At 33.6% G+C, this 22,500-nt stretch overlaps 2 protein-coding genes across 2 annotated transcripts; one reads left to right on the plus strand and one right to left on the minus strand.

Moving 5' to 3' along the window:
• Nucleotides 1-764: 764 nt before the first annotated feature.
• LOC134233740 (uncharacterized) lies at nt 765-11,014 on the minus strand. The gene is made up of 9 exons (XM_062715736.1): nt 11,002-11,014; nt 10,465-10,757; nt 9,899-10,074; nt 9,074-9,557; nt 8,775-8,906; nt 4,271-4,380; nt 3,536-3,992; nt 1,250-1,449; nt 765-984 (listed from the first exon to the last, which is right to left on the minus strand). Exons 1-9 carry the CDS (start codon nt 11,012-11,014, stop codon nt 765-767), a joined length of 2,085 nt encoding a protein of 694 aa, XP_062571720.1.
• A 678-nt stretch (nt 11,015-11,692) lies between these two features.
• Nucleotides 11,693-16,202, plus strand: LOC134233736 (transmembrane protein 181-like). Its single transcript, XM_062715731.1, has 3 exons — nt 11,693-11,911; nt 14,545-14,612; nt 15,694-16,202. The coding sequence occupies exons 1-3, from the start codon at nt 11,705-11,707 to the stop codon at nt 15,767-15,769; spliced, it is 351 nt and encodes a 116-aa protein (XP_062571715.1). The 5' UTR covers nt 11,693-11,704; the 3' UTR covers nt 15,770-16,202.
• Nucleotides 16,203-22,500: the final 6,298 nt, after the last annotated feature.

The following is a 22,500-nucleotide window of genomic DNA, read 5'->3' on the forward strand; positions in this document are numbered from 1 at the left end:
TTATCCCAGCATCCCATCTTAACTTACTCCCAGTACACTGGGGGACAGGATGGACTCGATCCAATGAATGCCCTGTCCAGAATGTACCCTGAGGATGGAGGGTAGCCCGAGGCTAGAGGAAGCTCGAGGCCTTGGGGTTATATTGTATCTCCTAACCTCGTCTGGTGTTTGGGATTGTCTACGACTACGATCAGGGGTCTAATGAATTAAGGAGAAAATGTACTGCTATTTTTTTATCTAATAAGGGTGCCAGCTATCATATGCTCTTCATAAATAAAATTTACTGCATAAAGTATTTCACATCTAGCAAACAAAGAAACTGCAAGTAATTCTAGAGTCAAAACTTTTCCCTAGCAATAAAATACTTTTAAAGAAATAGTATTTCAAGAGTCAAAACTATATTTTAATATTTCTCCTGAACTCATGAACATTGAATTTTTGTTTAGATTAATCTATACAAGAAACTTTCAAATCAATATTTGCATTACCCTGAAAAAGAACAAACTACTTGCTGCTAGGTTCAAAACTTCAAATGCTACAATGTACTTACTGGAATCTATATTGATTTGATATAGAAAATTAAATATAAAATGATTTCAAACAAAAATGAAGGTAAATCAAGAAAGCATCGTTTTCAATCAATATGACTTAAATGCACTTGGTATAATGTTTCAAGTCTACTAAATTATTGATAGAAGTATTTATAAGTGAAAGCCTTTGTGCATATATCTCTTGGATTTTCTTTATAAACCCATCTTTGAACACTATTTAATGAAGGAAATACTTACATAGATCTCAGTCAATCGTTTGTCAATTTTGGGGGGAGTGTTGCTCCTCAGCCCTGGGGATAGGACGCTGGTCGAGCGGTTCCCCCTGGATTGAGTCCCAGTTCTGGATTGAGCAAATCCGATTTCATCCGTCGGTTCATCGACACCAGTGTCAGCTTCCTCTAACTTCACATCATAGATTGCACTGAAAATGGACCTAAAACAAAACAGAGAATCATTATATGACTCAGGGATGTAAATCATTTTGATTATTGCCCAATTTTATCCTTGTTTGGTAATACTTTCTGATATTGCATGCTTGCATGCATAAGGTTTTACAAAAATGCATACTACTTCAATGCAAAGACAGATGAATTCATAAACATATATAGAGCTTTTTAATTTTATAATCATGAACTTCAAATCATCACTGAAATACCTATGTATGTAACTTTTTATTGTACCAATGACCTTGAACTTACTTGAGGTGGGGTCTAACAGACTCCAGGTCATTAGGTCGGCTAAGCATGGCCAGTAGAACCGGGTCTGACACGAAGTAGAACCTGGGGAAGGCCCGCCTCTTGTTGTCGAGGTACTCCATCAGAGACTTGAAGCAGATCTCCAGCTCCTGCTGCATGTTACGGAGGAGGTTCACCTTGGGCACCTCATCACCGGTACAGCACTGTAATAGCATCACCAGAGATCAGAAAACAGGTTTTAATATCTAGATTATAGGTATGCAGTAATTAAATTAGAAGGCACTACTACCATTAGCCTGCATGTCAAATTGTCTCCTGCACAAAAATATCATTATAAAATTTCAAAGCTTGACTCAAAGTTTACTCAATTTTAATTTAGTGTTTATAGCAGCATAGTGAAATGTCTCTATTTTATGTTCATTTTAAGAGCCATTCTCTGTAATGATTTGAAATTTTATATAGGAGCTGCGGCACTCTAGTCTCAGAATTTCTCCAAACTCTCTATGATTAAAGTCATTGATACCCTTAACTGAAATCAGGCAAAAATTGGTTGCTATGTTATATAGTTACCATGGCAATGTGTCTTAAAGTTCGAAAAATGGCATTTTTTAACATGTTTAGAGCCCCATAGTTAACATTTGCAGCAAAGCAAAGAATTGGCAATGACTGTTTCCAAAAGTTGAAGGTCAGATGTCTCAAATGCATGATAAACATGTTTGGTAAATCAACTATTATATACGTTACTATGGTAACAAAGTATTCAAAAGTAAAAAAAAAATATTCACTGAATTTTATAAAGTCATACACATAAAAATAAAAAGTAATTATAGGATGAAATGTGACCAAATAATAGAAAAAAGAGCCTTGAAACATATACCAAGAACAAAATATGATATTTCATTTTGGTTGGCAATGGTTGCCAAGGTTTTTATACCACAGAGAGCATTCAAAGTAACACTCTGTATGTTTAAATCTGATCCGTATTCACTAATGGTAGTTAATTAAGAGCCATTCTTTTTAAAAAAGCACATTTCCTCATAACTAATGATCAATTTTATAAGATGTTGGTGTGCTCCAAGTTTTCACATTTGAAAAAATTCAGATTAGATTCTTTAAATAGAGTGTTGCTATGGAAATAAGCAGAAAATATACGCTTAAAAACCTGAAAAATATTTTCTTTCCTTGGATATGTACCCTTATATGTAGATTCCCAAAACTTTTATGATTGATATTTATTAACAGCTAACCTGACTTTTGATTTTGACTATCATCCAATCTCTAAGTGGATGCATGAAGTTGGCACACAGGGTTTAATATTGATATAAAGTTCAAAAAATCGAACATTTTCCCTTCTTGGTAACCATAGCAACACTGTTGTTTTATTCATCAAATTTTATCAATATATGATATTCAACTTCAGTTTTAACAGATAAGTACTATTCAAGCTGAGTCCTTTAATTTGTTTCTTGATTAAATGGCAATTTAATTCTTAATGCAGCGAAAAATAATTCACTTTTAAGCAGTGGTACTTTGTTTCCATGGTAACACTGCAAAGCAGCAATTATACCCAATTTTCTTATGATTTTGGTGTTGCAAGGTCCTAAGGATGCATATTTGCCAGTCTTGAATTTTCATGTTTTTCCTCAAGACAGTAGCATTAATCCAATCTTAGTTACTGGTTTTGCATGGTTACACTGTGTTACCATGGCAACCATAAAAGTTATTTATAGAATAATATTGCTTATACTTATATACTTAAGGTCTAACATTTTCATTGTTTTTCTTAAGTCGTTGATTGAGTTTGAGCATGTAACACCTACCATAAGTGAATACGGAGTGGTTTTCAGCACATTTCAGCATTTTAAATATATTCCAAATGTACTTGGTTACCACTTACTTAGAGATATATTCTTAACAGTTTCTTTACAGTATAAGTGACATCAAGGTGTCATGTTTTTGTGAGAATGGTTTGTTTGCTTTTTCTAGTTTTTGTTAAGCCACAGTGAAGATTTAAAGTGGCTGAAAATCTCGATTTTTCAAACTTTTCCGGCTGTTGCCATAGCAACCGAGACACATAGCAATGAAATTTTGTTTGATATTTGTTTCTGGTGTCAAGTACTAAGCATGGGTGAAGTTTCATCAAAATCAGTGACCATGCGTGGCAACGAAGTTTAAGTGTTTACAGAGAATGGCTATTAATCAATATGAAACTAAAAAAATCATTTTTCAAGTTTAAGAAAACAACTAACTTCATTCATTAAAACATATCTTTATATTTCAGTTCTTTACCTGTAGAACACCTCTCATCTCAAAGTAGGTAGTCTTCATCATCTTAGTCCAGCTTTTGTCCGTCCTAGCGAACCTCTTGGCCTCCAGCTGTAGTTCCTTGGCGGTCACAGAGTTACTGAACACAGCCTCCAGGTACTGCCACAGGTCCTGAACCTGTAGCCACAGCTCCAACACCTCGGTAACGTCCTTCAGCTTCTTGGCCCACAGTGCCGTGTCGTCCCTGAGGGGGGCGATGTACTTAGAGGTCAGCATGCTGGCCAGAAGAGCCTGGGCATCTTCCAGCTGTTCCAGTAATCGCTCAGTGGAGACCTTATCTAGGAACATGGGGCCTCGGTTCTTGTAGTGCTCAAAGGTCAACATCTGCTCATTCCACTCGTCTTCTGTGACGCGCTGTTTGATTTCCAGCTCCAGCTCTCGACTAGCACTCAGGCAGATTTCTTCTATGTCAGCCTTGTGTCTATAAAGGAATTTGGTTTCTGTAGATTTTGAAAATTTCAAATTTCTTTGCTTCTTTGTTTCAGTCTATAGATTTTGAAATGATTATCTATTTCTTTGCTTACGTTAACCTTGATTCCATAAGAAAATTAATGAATATGAGGCATGTTGTAGAAAAAATACAGAAACCCTGAATGCTCAGGCTTATGGTGCTCTATTAAACATTGTAGTACATAGCACTTAACTTATTCATTTAACCAAATGTACCCATTTTACTTCCAAGAGATCGCTCAGACTTACTTGATAAGTCCTATGTCCAGTAAATGGGACAGTTTAAACACGTTGGCCTCCAACTGGAACTTGACTCCTGTCACGTTCATCACATCCAGCCAATGGCGGTTACGGATTTCCTAAATAAGAAAAGATGTACTGTACAAACTATGCCAATCATGAGAAGTACATAAGTTAATATTACAGCTTTTCATATTCCTAAATTTATCTAGCAGCTACTTTATCTATTAAATAATATAGAGAAAATCAGTGTTCCCAGAAATTATTGAGAATATTCATTATATTTTAAAATTCATTTAAAAGTCAAAATAAATGTATTTTACATATAAATGGCTGAAAACTCTCATATTTGAAGGATGCAGTGTTTTCTGCTTGCATCAAAGATTCTTAGGTCTAGTTGCGAAAAAAATAGTTTCCATTCCAGTCTCTACATTCCTTTTTTGTTCTCTCTGAGCAGATACCCAGCCTTCCTTTGATCTGCATTACTTTCCTTCCCTGGGACTACCATCTCCTTTCCTTTTTTTCTTTTCTTTTCTTTTTTTTTTTTTTTTTTGCTTTAAATCAATGATTATCTTTTTCTTCTTTCTTTCTTTTTTCAAAATTTTGTTCCGCATGATGTAAAGAATATATCGTCGTTGTAATATCAAAATGTCGTAAGTTTTTTGGCACGAAATTTTTATTGCTATTTTGGAATCTGCAATATCAAATACAAGTTCTTTCAAAATGTCATGTCTCTAGGCCAATTAGAAAGTGAGATACAGACGTGTGATAAAAGCGCGTATGTCCATTGGATGCATTTTTTTCTGACAAAAGGTCGTATGTCTCTGGGCACTGACAAGGATGTCACTGGCCGTCTGATATCAAGGTAAAAATTATAATTTTAGTTAAATCTTTTATAATTCTTACTAAAAAATATGTTCAACATAAAAAACAAAGTATATTTATTTAATTAACGGAGAAATCAATAGAAAGATTGATGAAAAGTTAGATGTTAGGTTACTTCATGACAAACTGAATTGTTTTCGCAGTTTGTAACTGCAATCAATTTATGAGTATGTTAATTCATATAATACATTTTAGAGCGTTCTAATATCAGTTCGTACGCTTACAATACATTGCAAGGGTTTGTTTCAATGCTTTTCTGGAGATACGACAATTTGTACAGAAAAAACATCCAGGACAGAAAGAAAAACACTAGACATACGACATTTTGAAAAAAGATGTTTTTTGTCTCTCCTGAAAAGTTGGGATTTTTGACTTACGACAATTTGATATTACAGCGACGATATGGAAATACTGAGTGTTTGAGAAATATCCTCCCTTCCTTATACACATTATATATAGAGGTCCCAAACATGTTTTCTGTTTTTTTTAAAGACAGCAGACGACAGGAAGTACACAAAGGGAGATAAGTCATGAAAACTTATAAGAATAAGAGAGTATATGCCCTTTGATGAAATTAGCAATTTATTGACAAAAATTTCTCAATAATTTCTGGGAACATTAAATAACAGGTATGTGTAATTAAACTAGAACTGTCCAATAGGGACAAATACCCCCGCTGGGTTTTTCAGAGAGGTGCAAGTTCACAAATATTTATGGATCTATTAAGAGGTGTTCACTAGAATCAAATTAATCTATATAAATTTATATCAAATTCATTTAAAAAAATAATAAAGTGCAGTCAGCCTCAGCATGATACTCCCATTAAATATTGTTCATTCAATTATTACAAACAGTTTAGAGTGCAAGAAAATCATGTCAACCTTTAAAGGGATTTGCGTAATTTTTCCATTCCTTATAATAATATTGTTTAAACATCTCCTGTGGTGCAAGCTTTAATTATAACAAATAATCATCAGCTGGTTGCATTATAGCTTGACAAATGCCCCTCCTCCACAAACATACACATATGCACATGTCTTTCATGACTGGGACATGATGACCTGAAATTGGTCACTTGACATTTTAAAAAAAAAAAAATCAATTTAATTAATATGTCTTAAAAACTTGATCTATACCAAATTGATTTTAGAAATAGGAGACTGGCCATCAAATGACAAATTCTATTTAAACTGACCAGCAGTTCTTCTGTCTAATCCCCAAAGGACACAGATAATAGCTCCTTGATCAGAGATATGATTGAGACAGCTTCAGCTTCCCTACATAGAACTCATTAATTAAACTTTGACTGGATGCATGCCCACTAATTGCTATCAAGGGATGAATGGATCTTAACATTCTCCTTTGTAGTGCAAACAAAATGCATTATTGCATGTATCATTCTGAAATTAAATCTGAAAACAAAGATTTTGTATAAATTTGTTACAAAGATTTATACTGAAAAAAAAATTGTGTAATCTTGATGCATCATTTTGAATAAGGTTCCTGCATGATTCTTAAGATTTGTAGGGACTATCTACCAAAATTTATTTTTTTTAAATAATTGATTTAATTGGATTTTATATCATACTAAAAGTTTCAATCTGAAATTAATGTGGAAATGGCATACTGATTCCAATCCCCCACCCCAACCCCCACATACACACACAATATCATTAGTTTTAATTATATTATTAATACAATATCAATTAAGTTTTTTATACAATTTCAAATTAGTTTATTATACAATAACAAATTAGATTGAAGTTGCTTTTTCTAAATTCATTAAATTAGTTAGGCTAGTCTCTATAGGCTGATTCCCAGCCCAGTTCCCAAGAGACAGATAACAAGTTCTTGATTAGAAATGTTCTTCAAGTAAGCTCCTTTACACTAAACTAATTAATTTCTCTCTAATTTGACATGCAATTTTCTGTTATCAAAATTCTCCTTGACCAGTGCTTCATAATTATACCCTTGGGAGAGGTAGATTTTCTCTTATATAAAATAACATTTGTTATGGATTGCTGTAAAGTATATAATAAAAAAAATATTTTCTAAATTAAACATGTTTTAAATAGGGATACTGCAACATTCTTACATTTTTTGGGATTGTTTAATTCAATAGAAAAGTCAGTTATTTTTTTTAATTTCACTTTAATTAAAGGTCACAGTGACCTTGAAATAGGTCATGACACACCTTCTACCCAAGATGCATAAATTGGCCAAGTTTGATGATTGTAAGTCTAATAGTATTCTAGTTATGAGCCAAACAAAACAACAAAATAAAAAAGAAAAAATGCCTGTAAAATGCTGAAAAATAATCCAATCATGATGAAAATACCAGGTGCACACCTTCACATGGTGAATAATAAGTGTACAAATTTTCAGACAAATCCATCCAATAGTTTCTGAGAAATTCTCAACAAAATCTTGTCTACAGACAGACGGACAGACGGACATGGTGATTCCAATATACCCCCCTAAACTTCGTTTGCGGGGGTATAAAAATATGATACAAGTTTTTGGGTAAGAATAAATAGGGGAATTTTATAATGCAGTTGAAGGGGACTAAAACTAAACTATTTTACCAAAAACATGCTACTGTTACTTAGAAGTTTATTAATATTCAATTACCAGAAAATCTTTTTTTAAGAATTATACCCATGCAATCTCACACCACTTGTAGGCATGTAGCATTGACAATCACAATTTGTTACTGATTATTTAATACCATAGACAAGGCATACCAGCTACATATTGACACATGCACATGCTTATTAAAATGATTTAGATGTTCCAACTTCCATTTTACTTCTAATAAGGTTAAATCTCTAATAAAATTAGCTAATAATGTCTCTGAAAAAGACTTGAAAGACTCCATGCCCAACTTTCCTGCCAAAATAAATTATTAAAGCAATTAAACTTTAAAATTATCTTCAAGACATAAATCCAACATGGACATTTTTTAATTTTGACCCCCCCCCCCTTAAAAATTGAACTCTTTACTAATCAATAGCAGGAAAATTGGGCAATTAAAATTGTGAGTTTGATTCCTGTTAATTACAGACAGACATATGCTTTACTTACTGGTATATGGTATTTAATACTTCCCTGGATGTGAGCCATGCAGTAAAGAAGGGTTAATGTGAAAAAATATTATTGAGAACGGGAGTAAATGGTGGGTAAATGGATAAACAAAATACAGAAAAAAAGATGCAGGTAAAAATATTTAAATAAATCAGTAAAATCCTTAATCATGGAGGACTACAATTTATAAATTTAAAAAATGGACCTGTTGTATCTGTTATTTAAAGTACTACAGTACTATTAATTGTTACAGTACTAACTAAAGTTGAGGTGTCAGGATTTTCTCTACACATTACTGTTAAAGATATAATATATGCAGATGCCATTATAGCCATGTTACTATAAAATTAAGAGAGAAAAAAATTCATGCAGATATATTATAATTTGATATGGAATATATCTAGATCTCAAAAGCATGTTTGAATTCAGAATTGCGAAGGAAAAGCTGGTCAAATAAGAAAACTGAGATCTGGAATAAGGGATGAGAGATGTGCAATGGTTGGTGTATTTTGGTCACTATCTCTGTATTTATCTGGCTGATTACCTTGGAGTTGAGTTTTCGGAGCAGCGGGAACACTTCTAGGTAATTCTGTAGTGAGGTTTTGAGATCATGATAAGCATCCCAGTCCTTCAGCTTACTGGGCAGAGCCAGGCATTCATCCCAATATCCCTCCACCTGCAGAAAGAAAACAAAAGTTTTACTCAAGTCCCAATATTTGTAATAAATGAAAAAGCTCGAAGGTATCTTCTTTATTTAGGACTAATCTTTTATCAGAAAGGGTTCTTTGTACTAGATTTCTTTTGGCACAGACACAAAACCGTGGTTGTTTTTCATCACCATACCTCAATGAAAGCAGCATCCAAATCTACATCTGCCCACAGGGTGTCTCTAAATCTGGTATCAAATCGGATGAACTTTTGGAACAGTCCATACAACTGACTCAGCAGATCCAGTTCTTCACCGGTTTTATCCAGTTCAGGGAAAGGTTTGCACACAATACCAAACAGCTTCGACACAGACACAAGTGTGTTTCGTTTTGAGTCGTACAGTTTGTATTTCTGTTGGAACTCTTGCAGGCTAGCCACTGCTTTAGCTGGGGGAGTGTTGGGAGCGTTAGGTCCCTGAGAGTCAAAGGCATTCCTGAATTCCATAACCTCTACCACGAAAGCTTTCACATTTTTGTCCAGTTCCTGTTCAAAAGCTCCCCTGCGTTCCTTCAGGAGATTTTCTCGTACTTGTTCGGCAAGTTCCATTAGCTCCACCCACTTGTCGCGGAGTTGGTCCACCTCTTCTACTTCATTTCTTGGCAACCGAAGTTCAAACTCCCTGTAAAATATACATTTAATTCTCAATATATACATTATACAAAATATGTATTATTGAATTATTTAAAAAAAATCAAATTTAGGAAAACTACTAATTTTCAACTTATGCACTTGTACATTTCAAATCAACAAATATCATTTCTTATGATTGTGCAAAAAAATTTTGGTGGCAAACTAAAGGTTGAAGTGGTTGTCCAGTTAAATAAAAGCCATATATTATGTGATTGCTAACTTCTGTAGAGACCTTTGCACAATTTTCTGGAGTAACAGGGGAAACAACTCTCCTTGGAACAAACCTGCTGATATTTTGGGATTTTCTTCTGAATGCAATATAAATCTCACCTGAGCTTCTCATACATGGTTTCTATGGGGAGATAGATGCTGTCTACTTTGTTTTCCATGTCCCGGAGCTCCTCCAGTAACTGTAGAGCACTGTTCAGCTGGTCCAGAGACTGGACATGAAGTTCCAGTCTGTTACGGACATTCAGTCTGTACAACACTGCCGAATCCAGCTTTTTCTGTTGTTTAAAAACACACAAATAAGTTACAAATGGGTCATCTTCAATATTCCAATAATAATAATTTAGCATGTTTACCAGAGGCCTGTTCAACAGAGCAATCATTTGCAAGGGCACTCCAAAATTCCTTATACCTTCAACAGTAATGTTTGCGAGCACTTGCTCTGTCAAACAGGCCTCTGGTACATGTATATGCATTAATCTTTTTTTTCATCTCACATTATTTGTAACCAGACATTATACAATCTATATATGATATTGTAAATTGCATTAAAAAAAACATCATCGTGTTGGTTTCTGACTTCAAGAGAAGATCCAACAATTATTAGACCTAGGTTGCTAGATTTGAGGTTGCTTGAAATTAATAATTTGCAAAATGCCAGTCAATACCTTAGCTTCCTCATGTAAAACTGAAGCAAACTGGATCTTCCAGGCCATGGCGAACCCATGGAGAGCATATTTGATGGGGTCGGTGCCCAGACAAATACAGCCCACGGGGAGAACTTTGGGGATACTCAGGACTTTCTTCTCGATGTACAGGAATCGCTCCACCTCCTTCTTGATGTTAAACATGCCAGGTTCCCCCATGATGAACTCCTTAAAGTTACCATGGAGATCGTCCTTCCACAGGAAGTTATAGTAGCTGAAGTGGAACAGGTGCTTGTTGACTGTGGATTCCAGCTCTGAAAATTTACAATAAAATTCATATCTATTAAAATTTTATATAAAAAAACAAAACAAAACAAAAACCAAACCAAATAAAACAAAAAAAAAAACTTTTTGTGACTTTTTTAAAAACAAAATAATTTGAAAACGTCAAATTTCCAAAATGAAACTGAAATGAAGACTTTCACATTCTACATGGTTTTCAATTTTTTTTAAAGCCTGAAATATAAACACAGCAAACTCTATTAACTACTTTCAAACCTTCTTTTATCATTTTAAGTACTTTTAGTCAAAAAATCTGCAAAATGTCAGATGAATCATTTAAAATAAAGATTGATTCAATATATCATGCAATTCATTAAATGATACCTGTAAAACACAATGAAAACTTCTTTTGTAAAGCATTTCAGTATAGCCACTCACAAACAATCATGGTAAATGAACTATTTCACTATACTGGAAGGTCTTTTACATGCAAAGGGGGCTCAAGGTCTGAAATGTGCTCACTTCTCAGATTTTTTTTTTTACATGCAAGTCATGCATATCTACTCGTCATTACCTTTAAAAACAGAGGTAATTCCTCCTTTAAAACAGATGTAAAACTATAAATCCAAATTATAAATAAAGCAGACATGCAAACATTGATGACTGATGCTTAACTGTCAACATATATTAATTTAATACATAAATTAAGTTCTGTAGAAGATTGTTTTTTTGTCAATATTTCTGTTAAAGATTATGACTGTTTCAAACAAAGACCTTCTTTTATTCATGAATATTACTTCTAATTTGTTTTTATGAAGAATGTTTCTCAAGATCTCCAAATTAATTGTCATTGATGGATTTATAAACTGGTAAATCTCAAATTATACAAATATGTAGTTGTGAGTGCTCTGTACTTTTCATTGTATGTGTACATGTTTGACCTTGTACTCTAATTTTACCAGATCTGAGGTTAAAGTTCATGACCTTCCTCATGCTAATTGTCCTGTCCATCAGTATTGCAATCACTGCCATGAAGTTTGGTGCTGCCGCTCTACAAGATAACTTTGTGGCGGAGATTTCTACAAACTACGAGAATTCTATAGAGTTTGTCTCCTTCTATGGACTTCTGAATTTCTACATGTATACAATGGCATTTGTGTACTCTCCCTCTAAAAATGCACAATATATGGTGAGTAACTAGGCATTCACTGTATACAGGTTATTTTTTCATTCCATGTTATTTTTCTTCTTTCAATTTTCTTCTAGTCTTTAATTCCCCCAGACACAGTTGTGTTATAGAGATATGCTGTGTCCTTTATTTGTCTGATTTTGAAGTTATTGACCTTCTGAAAAATTAAGGGGAATAGGATTTAAAATAAAATGACAAAAACAATTCCACCATGCAGTAACTTTTTTACACAGTCTTGCTCAATACTGTTGATATATAATTGAATATTGATTTAAATGATGACAAATTTTTGCTTATGATCCAATAGGAAAGCTTGTTTATCATGAGAAGTTAGGGGTATTATTGGGAGTGTAATGTTATTATGATGTAATATTCACGATTTTAAATGTATTTTATTTACCCTTACCAAAGTAAAATTATTGCAGCAATATTGCCGCTATATTGCGGCAACATTGCAGCAACACATTTTTGTCACCAGAAACAAGCTTTTGGGGTTAGTGAAATATCACCGCTAGCGGCAACAACTTCTGGTGACATTCTGGCAATACTGCCAGAAAAAATGAAATATCACCGCTAGCTGCAACAACTTCCGGTGACATTCTGGCAAAACTGCCAGAAAAAAACTTTCTGGCAACATCTAGAATTACCCATGAGCCATTTGTTGAGCATGCTCAGTCATTTACTTCCTCTTTTTAAATAAAGTGGAGGGAATTCAAAGGCAAGCATGTTTTGCTTCATTACTGACTTGTATTAAGTTAATTAGAGTTGTTAATTGTGTACAGTGGGATTAGTCAAGATGAGTGGTAAGACTGCATAGTGTGGAATGACTAGAAAAAAGAATTTAAGCAGAATTATAGGAATGTGTACTCTGTCTCTATATCATCAGACTTGGTGAGTCAAAACCAATATTCTTTTTGAGATGAATGATTCAATGCAGATAAAATTGGAAAAATTATATGTGTTTCAATATTAGTGCTTGTGATGCATGCATACTAGACTTGTTTGTCTATATATCCTAGAGTAGCAGGAAAAGATGAATTAAAGCATGTAAATATTTGAAAATTAATGCAGAGTTACTGGAAATTTTCACAGTGGCATATTAATATTGTTTCTATAAACATTTTTTATGCGCCCGTCTCGATAGATCGGGGGTACATATCGATTTTGTCCTGTCTGTTTGTTTGTAAACTTTAACCTTCACCATTACTTTTGAACCAATGAGAGATAAAGATTTCATATTTGGTATGTCTACTCCACTAATTAAGTTCTTTCAAATGACATCAAGGTCAATGACCTTGTGACCTTGACTGTGACCTATATGCTAAAAATAGCTTTTTCGAATATTCATCATAACTTAAAATTAATGAAAGATAGAGACTTTATATTTAGTATGCATAATTCACAAATAAAGCTTTTTCAAGACACCTGAAGGTCAATGACCTTGAGACCTTGGCTGTGACCCATATCCTTAAAATAGATTTTTTGAACCTTGGACATAAATCTTGAGCCATAAAAGTTAGAGAACTTGTATTAAGTATGCACCCTTCATTAATTAAGCTCTTTCAAATAACACCAAGGTCAATGACCTTGGGACCTTGACTGTGACCATATACTTAAAAGAGATTTTTTGAAACTTCAACGTAACTTTTGAGTCATAAAAGATGGAGAATTCATATTTGGTATGCACCCTTCACTAATTATACTCTTTCAAGTAACACCAAGGTCAATGACAATTTGACCTTTACTGTGACCCATATGCTAAAAATAGCCATTTTGATCCTTTGTCATAAATTTTGAACTATAAGAGATAGAGACTTCATATTTAGTATGCATACTCCACTAATTAAGTTCTTTCAAATGACACCAAGATCAATGACCTTGTGACCTTGACTGTGACCCATATGCTATAAATAGCTTTTTCAAACTTTATTGCCACCAGGCGCATAGTGTTTCACAAACATATCTTGATTTTCATTCTGATGATCAACATAATTTCTATCTGTTCTAAGAATAGCAGAAGTAGCTATTTCTTATTGACCCTGTGGCTTGCTATTGTTTGTTATATTCCTCAGCACAGTTTGTTAATTGTTAGATTGATAGATCATTATTTCTATTAAATACCAATTTATATCTAACTTACATACGAAAAACGATATAATAATGCCAGAAGATGTTGCCAGAAGAAAAATATTTTGGTCATGATTTGCAGCAATATTGCCGCAACCCCTTTCTGGCAATATTGCCGCAAAACTAATTAACATACGAAAAACGATATTTCCGCAATTTTGCGGCAATAATGTCGGAAGATTTTGCCAGAAGATCAATATTTTGGTCATGATTTGCAGCAATATTGCCGCAACCCCTTTCTGGCAATATTGCCGCAAAACTAATTTACATACGAAAAACGATATAGCCGCAATATTGCGGCAATGTATTGCCAGAATGTTGCTGCAATATTGCGGCAATAAAGCCAGAAGATGTTGCCAGAAGGTCAATATTTTGGTAAGGGTATTCATCTTTTATGAAATTGTCTTTGAAAAAATATGTCTCCTACAATGTAATTTTCAACTTGAATTAAAGGTTATTATGAAAAAGAAATGCTTTGATCATGATTTTCTTTATTTATGACAGAAACAAACTTTAAAGAAAACCCAGCATTATCCATGTTGAATGATTCTGATGAAGAAGTGCATTATGAGTAAGAATTATTATTTCCTAAATGCAAATTTAAACTTTTACCCATCTCAGTACTGTAACTCAGATGGGTGTGCAATGAGCTTACACAGATGAGTGAGATGACTCAGATGAGGGACATGACTCATGAATGAGATGTAAGAATTCAGATGAGTGAGATTTGGAAAGACTCAGATTCATTAGTGAGATGTAAAACAGCCCAGATGAGTGAAATGAATCACATGATTAGTTTAAAAACATTGTATTTATATTGGCATTGTGACAATCTCATTAAAACTAGATGCTTGGATCCTCAAACATTTAACAACATCTCATAGGTCACGTCAGTGCGACCATAAAGTTAATTGCTCTGACATGACCCCAAATGGTTTGAGAAGTGGTAGCGGATTCGGAACATCAAATTTTAATTAGAATTGTTATGTTTCAGTGAAAGTACACTGGGCACTCAGAGCAATTATTACTGTACAAGCTATTTTAGTTTTTTTTTTTAACATAGTTTATTGTATAATTATGCCCCCCTTCAAAGAAGAGAGGGCATATTGCTTTGCTGCTGTCTGTCGATTGATCTGTTGGTCCATTTTCTTCACAACCGTTGCACATACTGAAATGAAATTTGGTATACAGGTATATCAGATGAATATCTAAGGAAAGTTCTGTTTTGGGTATGATTGCACCATTTTTGACAGAGTTATGCCCCTTGGACTTAGAAAAATTCCAAGTATTTGCAGTTTCCGTTCATTTTCTTTGGAAAAGTTGCATATTTTGAAATGGAATTTGGTATACAGATTAGTCAGATGAATATCTAGGTTAAGTTATATTTTAGGTACGATTGCACCATAATCGACAGAGTTATGCCCCTTGGAATTAGAAAAAATTCCAATTATACAGTTTCCGTTCATTTTCTTTGGAGAAGTTGCACATATTGAGATGGAATTTAATATACAGATTAGACAGTTGAATATCTAGGTCAAGTTCTGTTTTGTGTATGATCACACCATAGTTGACAGAGTTATGCCCCTTGGAATTCTTATACAGGAATAATAAAAACAATGAATTTTAGAGTAAACATTGCCTATATTTTTCAGATCCGATGCAGAGGAGATCAGTTTGACGAACAGGAGGGGGAATCGTTACCAAGACGAGGAGGAAACCTTCCATTGACGTCACACAAACATAGAACTGTGTACAGTGTCAGAGGGGATCCAATGGGGCGGGGGAACTGTGTGAATTATTCATAGTATAAACATGGGAACTCTCCATTGACATCAAACAAATCTAGATCTGTATACAATGTGAGGATGGATATCCAGGTGTGGAACTGTGTGAATTACTCATAGGTTACATTTCGACTCTCTCCATTGACGTCACATAAGCCTAAGTAGAACTAAGACAGGGGAGCTAATCCCATCTATGTCTGGTGACAGGGAAATCCAGTGTGGTGTGGAAATGTGTGAATGTACTGGGGTATATATAGAAATCGGATGGGAATTCTTGTGTAAAGAGGGATATACTCAGGACCAAAAATGTTAAAGAAAAGTGTCATGTCCAAGTTCACAAAAAGAAGGTTTTTTTTTTTTTTTTTTTTTACAAAAAAATCATTTTCATTAAAGTATTCAAAATAGTTTTACATATGTATACATGTAATTATCAAAGAAAAGAAAATTTTGATTTTAAAGATAATTGAATGAGTTTGACCAGTTTGTTTTCCTTCAAAATTCTTCATGTTTCCACAAGGTTATCTTGTTGCAGACTAATATGAACTACTACATGTAGTACGTGCATCGCGTAGAGTTTTAATGTTTCATTTTACAGTCATAGAACGTGAGGCAAGTCTTGAAATTACAAGTACTTTATTTCTGATTTTTTCTTTATTTGTTGTGTATTTATAAGATGCCTTTTTTTGTTTTTTATCAGTGAATGTACATCAGTTTTGAGAAATGTTCCGATCATTCAATGTTATTGATAAAATAAAATGCAGCATGTAATAGTTCAATTCAAACTTTTCAAAAGATATGTCTCTTGGTCGATATCTTAGGGGATAAACCCATAGAGTCCTCACTGTAGCCTTTGTAGTTTTCAGGTTTGTAACTTCGTCATTTGACTAAAAAAAAAGCTCTACCTCTTGTGTACTGACTGCCCCAAGATGGGGCTACCCACACATGGAAAGAAAAAAATTAAAACACAATGGATTTATCAGAGCATGCCAAAATGTTTGGTAGCATAAAGAGGAGAAATGTCGTTTCTTTTCCCATAGACCTTTTGATTGACTCCGCAAAGGAGCACAACTTTTGCAAAGTGTGGATTGGACTATTGTAGTCTTATATGTGTTGAAATTATGATCAGAATGTTTGATAGATGGTACGTACTGTTGAATTTGCAAGTAGATAACTAAAAGAGAGTTAATAATTATACCCCCGCTCCGAAGGAGAGGGGGGTATACTGTTTTACCCTTGTGTGTCTGTCTGTCTAGCTGTCCGTGTGTCCGTCCGTAACAAATTTTTGTCGCAGTTATCTCAGCAACTACTCATCGTAGATGCTTGAAATTTAAACACAATCTTCTCTGAGGCATGCCATATGGTGGGATACATTTTCGCTCAAATCCGATATTAACTTCCTGTTTGTGGGTTCGTCTGTCCTTTTCATACATAACAAATTTTTGTCGCGCTTTTCTCAGCAACTACTCATCGTAGATGCTTGAAATTTTAACACAATCTTCTCTAAGGCATGCCATATGGTGGGATACATTTTCATTCAAATCCGATGTCAACTTCCTGTTTGTCTGTGTGTCTGTCGGTTTCATACATAACAAGTTTTCGTCGCAGTTTTCTCAGCAAATACTCATCGTAGATGCTTGAAATTTTAACACAATCTTCTCTGAGGCATGCCATGTGGTGGGATACATTTTCACTCAAATCAGACATCAACTTCCTGTTTGTCTGTGTGTTTGTCCGTTTCATACATAACAAATCTTTGTCCTAGTTTTCTCATTAGTTATGCACAGCAGATGCTTGAAATTTTTTTACACACTTTGTTGAGGCATGCTATTATGGTGGGATTAATTTTGATATGAATCTGATGTCATTTTCATATTTTTCTTTGCATCTGCCTGTAATTGAACTTATGTATATTAACATGTTAGTGCTTATTTACATCAGAGCGGGGGTATTACTAGTGAGCATTGGCTCACAGATTTCTTGTTCAATATATATGAGAAACACTTATAAATTTATTGAGCTCCAGACATAATGCAGGTCTATTGTACTTTAAATTAAGTGAAAATACTTATATTCTTTTCAAACTATGTTTTACATGTTGCTAGATACTGTGATATTGTGCATACAGGAACTCTTAAGATGCCAAGTGATTTATTTCACTAATGTTTATGGGTTTCAATCTTTAGTTTTTATTCTGGGGTTTCTTTCTGAGCTAGTTTTTTTTAAAGGGGAGCAGTACCGGTTTGACCTACTTAATTTTTTTTTGTTTTGTTTTGATTTATAATTGGATATTATTTGTTTATTTTTAGAGATATGGAAGTTTCTGTATAGAGCACTGGAGTAACGTGATTTTTTTTTTAACAATTTCAAGACTGACTTGTAAAATAATTGGTTACATATTAATGACTAAAGTATCTAAACTTGGAAACTATCTTGAAAATGTATACAGACCATATCTGATTCAATATGTTTTTGTTTATTGACTTTGAGAAGCTTTTAATGTTCACATAATTCAAGAAGAAGGCAAATGTTTAAATTAAGAGTTTACAAAGTATTGATCTTTTAAATAAAAATGTGACCAACAGATCTAAGAAATCCAGAAAATACTTCATAGTTTAATTAATGAAACATCATAGAATATATTTTGGTTACAGAACAAGGTGGTAGATTTAGATTTATTATTGAATGATAAATGTCTCTTGATTATGACTACTTTAGAATTTGAAAAAAAAAGTCATTCATGATATGTGATATTATTTATTGATTGAATTTTATTTGTTTTATGCATATATCAAATTTTGTTTTCATGAATTGATAGCCAAAATATTTATATCCAATTAAATACTTAATGAAATCTGATTTATTCTCTTGTCAGACACTGAATTTGTTTAAATCACTTAGGTTGCCGATGCATCGTTTCTGTGCTTTTCATTTTTTCATCATTTTATTCCAATTAATATAATTATTCATCGTTTAAATTGGTATCTATCTTTCATGATATATCAAAACATTGAAGCACTGACAACTAACCATTGACATCACAAGCTGATATACAACCATATTAATTTGTCATGGAGTTATACAAGTCATACATGTACAGTTAAATTAATGAATGAAAAGGGAAGGCAATGTGTGTAAAGAGAAGTAGTTTGAAATGATATGAAATCACGGCATCTATAATTTAATTTTAAAGGACAGGCAATAAAATATGTATTTTAAAATATCAATGATACACTTAATTTTTTTTTAATATTGAAAAAAAAGAAAATTGTCAGAGTTCCTTTATTTTCAGAAACATAATTTCGGGATAAATCAGTCAAAACTTGTCTAATACATGTAGGCATATTTCCTTTAAATTGTACATGTATATAATTTGAAACTTATGGTGATATTTGATGTATATTTTACTTTCCAAATAAAAATAGCAATGTGCATTATAAAAGGGCCAAGCGATTGAAAGGGGGTACCAGGTATTTGAGTTAAAAAGGATATAAATACCGTATTGTCAGCCGTGAGTAACAAAACACTGATTTAAAACGCAGTGACGCAGCATCGATTTTGAAAGGAGGGGAAGCCAGAAAAAAATTACTTACCTGAAAGAATTTGAGAAGCAAAATAAAACAAACAAACAAAAAATGCCCAAACTCCAAAATCCTAATTGGGGGGGGGGGGGGGCAAACATCTTTCAGTATCAAATTTTCTCCAAACAATTACTACATTGTACCCTTCATTACTTTACTTTAGCCAAAAGAGGGGGCCTACCAGCCTTTCAATGAACATTTAAATAGTAAAAGTTATGATTGAAAAAAGGAAGGCAGTTCCCCTCCCCCTGTCAACACCCCCCCCCCCCCCCGTTGCTACTTGCCTGAAAATTTTGTTAAAAATATTTTGAGTTTGAGTCTTTTTATAGAGTTTACCAAAAATTTCATTTCATTAGTTTATATCTATGATGATGAATAACAGGTATTGGTATTTAAATCTATATTTATCTCCAATTTATCCAGGAAGTAATATTACAGATCTCGTTCAAGTCTCAACTAAAATCTCATTTTGACATTCCAAAATCTGTCAACAAAGTCATCTGTAGGTCAATCATAAAAGTGTAAGTACATGTACAATTAAGGACATTTACGTATTTTAAAATCAACTTTTATGTGAATTATGGAATAAAAACCAAGAATTGATTATTGATATACTAGAATAGCAAATTGAATGCATAATATGATATCACTGTTGAAATGTTTTCAAACAATTAATATCTGTTTTCCCCTAATTCTAGAAAAAAATATGGATAAGAACATATGTTTAAAACAAAGAATTGATTATTGATATACTAGAACAGCAAATTGAATGCATAATATGATACCACTGTTGACATGTTTTCAAATAATTAATATCTGTTTTCCCCTAATTCTAGAAAAAAATATGGATAAGAACATATCTTTGAAACCAAGAATTGATTATTGATATGTACTAGAACAGCAAATTGAATGCATAATATGATATCACTGTTGATATGTTTTCAAATAATTAATATCTGTTTTCCCCTAATTCTAGAAAAAAATATGGAGATAAGAACATATCCCAGATAGCAAGACTATGTTGGGCCAACATTGGCAAAAGGTTGTATGGTTGGCGTTGGGGAAACAACGTTGCATGGGCCAACGTTGGACCAATGTCAACATGCCAACCTTCTTGACCATGACAGAATTCCTATGTTGGCCCAACGTTGGTCCAACGTTAGCAACTTCCATTCACTTTACTTCACAAGGAAGGAGGGATGTTTATGTTGGCCCAACGTTGGCCCACTGTTTGGAATACACCCTAAAAGAATGCGTTTTATCAAGTTGATAGTAGTATGTTGGCCCAACGTTGCATGGCCCAACGTTGGCCCAACGTTTGTTATACACCCTTAAAGAAAGTGTCTTTTAAAGTTGGTAGTAGAATGTTGGCCCAACGTTGGCCCGATGTTTGTAATACACCCATAAAGAATGTGTCTTATCAATTTGATAGTAGTATGTTGGCCCAACGTTGGCCCGATGTTTGTTATACACCCTTAAGGAAAGTTTCTTATCAGATTGGTGGTAGTATGTTAGCCCAACGTTGGCCCATTGTTTGTAATACATCATTAAAGAAAGTGTCTTATCAAATTTGTAGTAGTATGTTGACCCAACGTTGGCCCGATGTTTGGTATACACCCTTAAAGAAAAAGTCTTACCAAATTGGTTGTAGCATGTTGGCCCAACGTTGGCCCGATGTTTGTAATACACCCTTATCAAGTTGGTGTTAGTATGTTGGCCCGACGTTGGCCCGATGTTAGCACGAGTGTTCTTATGTTTAGGTGTTTCAAAGATGGGATATTTATATTGGGCCAACGCTGGCCCAGTTATTATACTGCCAACTAAATGATGGTGTCATTCTTAGTTGCTGAGCTTTACGTTGGGACAACGTTGGTTCTAATTAAGTTTTAATTTAGATGCACATTCTGAAATAATTAAGAGGACATTCTATGTCCATGCTTTTAATTGGATGACTGTTTTTGTTTAGATCTGATATTTTCAATACTTTAAAGTTCTTTGAACTTAAGTGATCACAGCACCAAAGAGTGTTTTATATTAATTATTTTTTGAATTGTGCACATGCATGCTTATTTATTTATTCGAAATAAAACCCTTGAAATAATGAATTTTTTCATGAGCGTTGTATCCATGAGAATTTAGAGAAGACTGAATATAAGTTCTCAGGAACAGGATGTGAATGAAGCCTACATATACATAAATCAAAATGGCACAGCTTCATAATGAAATGGAAACAAAATTTAGGCGTTTGCTAAAAATTGGAGAGTCGCGCGAGTATCAAATTTCACCAAACTGTGAAGTGAGCTTGTCAGATTCGATTGCTCACAGACTTGCTCATAGACTGAAAATGCAGGGCAAGCAAGAAGAAGTGAAATTTAAATTTGTGGATTATACACTTGCTATAGCTGCGATAAGAAGCAATCTAAGTATATTTATTCTTATTTATTCAGGTTAACTGTTAAAATATATTGATTCGGAATTAATTCATTCTTTTCATGTTTTTGCACACAAGCACTGCAAGTTAAGGTTAGGTAAATCACAGGGGCTTGTCACGAATAACATCTTTTACGTTGTTTCTATCTAATTCTTAACTGTCTTTTACAGACACGATTGTAACAAGGAAGTTAAGGTGCACTTATAGTATAATACATCATTCTCTTTATTAAAATGTTTAATTTAAGTAATATTCATTCATAGGTTGGACCATGAAGTAATTGTATTGCTTCTAATATCAAACTATTTGGTATTTTCAGTCAGAGACTGCAAGGAAAACAAATGCTGTGGCAGTAAATAGCAATGAAATCAAAGACCATGCATAGAGAAGAGTATAAAGTACGAGTACGTATGACAAAGATCAAGATGAAGAAAACGGGAGGCAACGAAGGGACGGAAAAAGAGCGGGAATACAACAAAATGACAAATAAGTAATAAAGGAAGTGAGCCCTGATTAAGAACTTTGAACTGATAATTTTTAATAATTTACCTCTATTGTCTATTTTAAAATTTATTTTGTAAATTATGATTGAATTGATGTATATAAAATATTTTCACAGTGAATCATTAGTAATGTTTTCATTGAACATGTCCATGTATGCATTAA

The sequence above is a fragment of the Saccostrea cucullata genome, unplaced genomic scaffold, assembly GCF_032062105.1.
Source record: "Saccostrea cucullata isolate Sc308-1 unplaced genomic scaffold, CSIRO_AGI_Scuc_v1 ctg3912, whole genome shotgun sequence".
NCBI classification, from domain to species: domain Eukaryota; kingdom Metazoa; phylum Mollusca; class Bivalvia; order Ostreida; family Ostreidae; genus Saccostrea; species Saccostrea cuccullata.

Bases quoted from the DNA above. Each gene is read 5' to 3' on its own strand.
- LOC134233740 (XM_062715736.1), bottom strand. The intron at 4,381-8,774 runs GTAATCAGCCAG...TTTCTTATTTAG, and splicing joins TCCGAAAACTCAACTCCAAG to GAAATCCGTAACCGCCATTG. The intron at 3,993-4,270 runs GTAAGTCTGAGC...ATTCCTTTATAG, and splicing joins CTGGACATAGGACTTATCAA to ACACAAGGCTGACATAGAAG.
- LOC134233736 (XM_062715731.1), top strand. From the start codon at position 11,705: ATGACCTTCCTCATGCTAATTGTCCTGTCCATCAGTATTGCAATCACT. The intron at 11,912-14,544 runs ATGGTGAGTAAC...TTATTTATGACA, and splicing joins CCTCTAAAAATGCACAATAT to GAAACAAACTTTAAAGAAAA. The intron at 14,613-15,693 runs GTAAGAATTATT...TATATTTTTCAG, and splicing joins GATGAAGAAGTGCATTATGA to ATCCGATGCAGAGGAGATCA.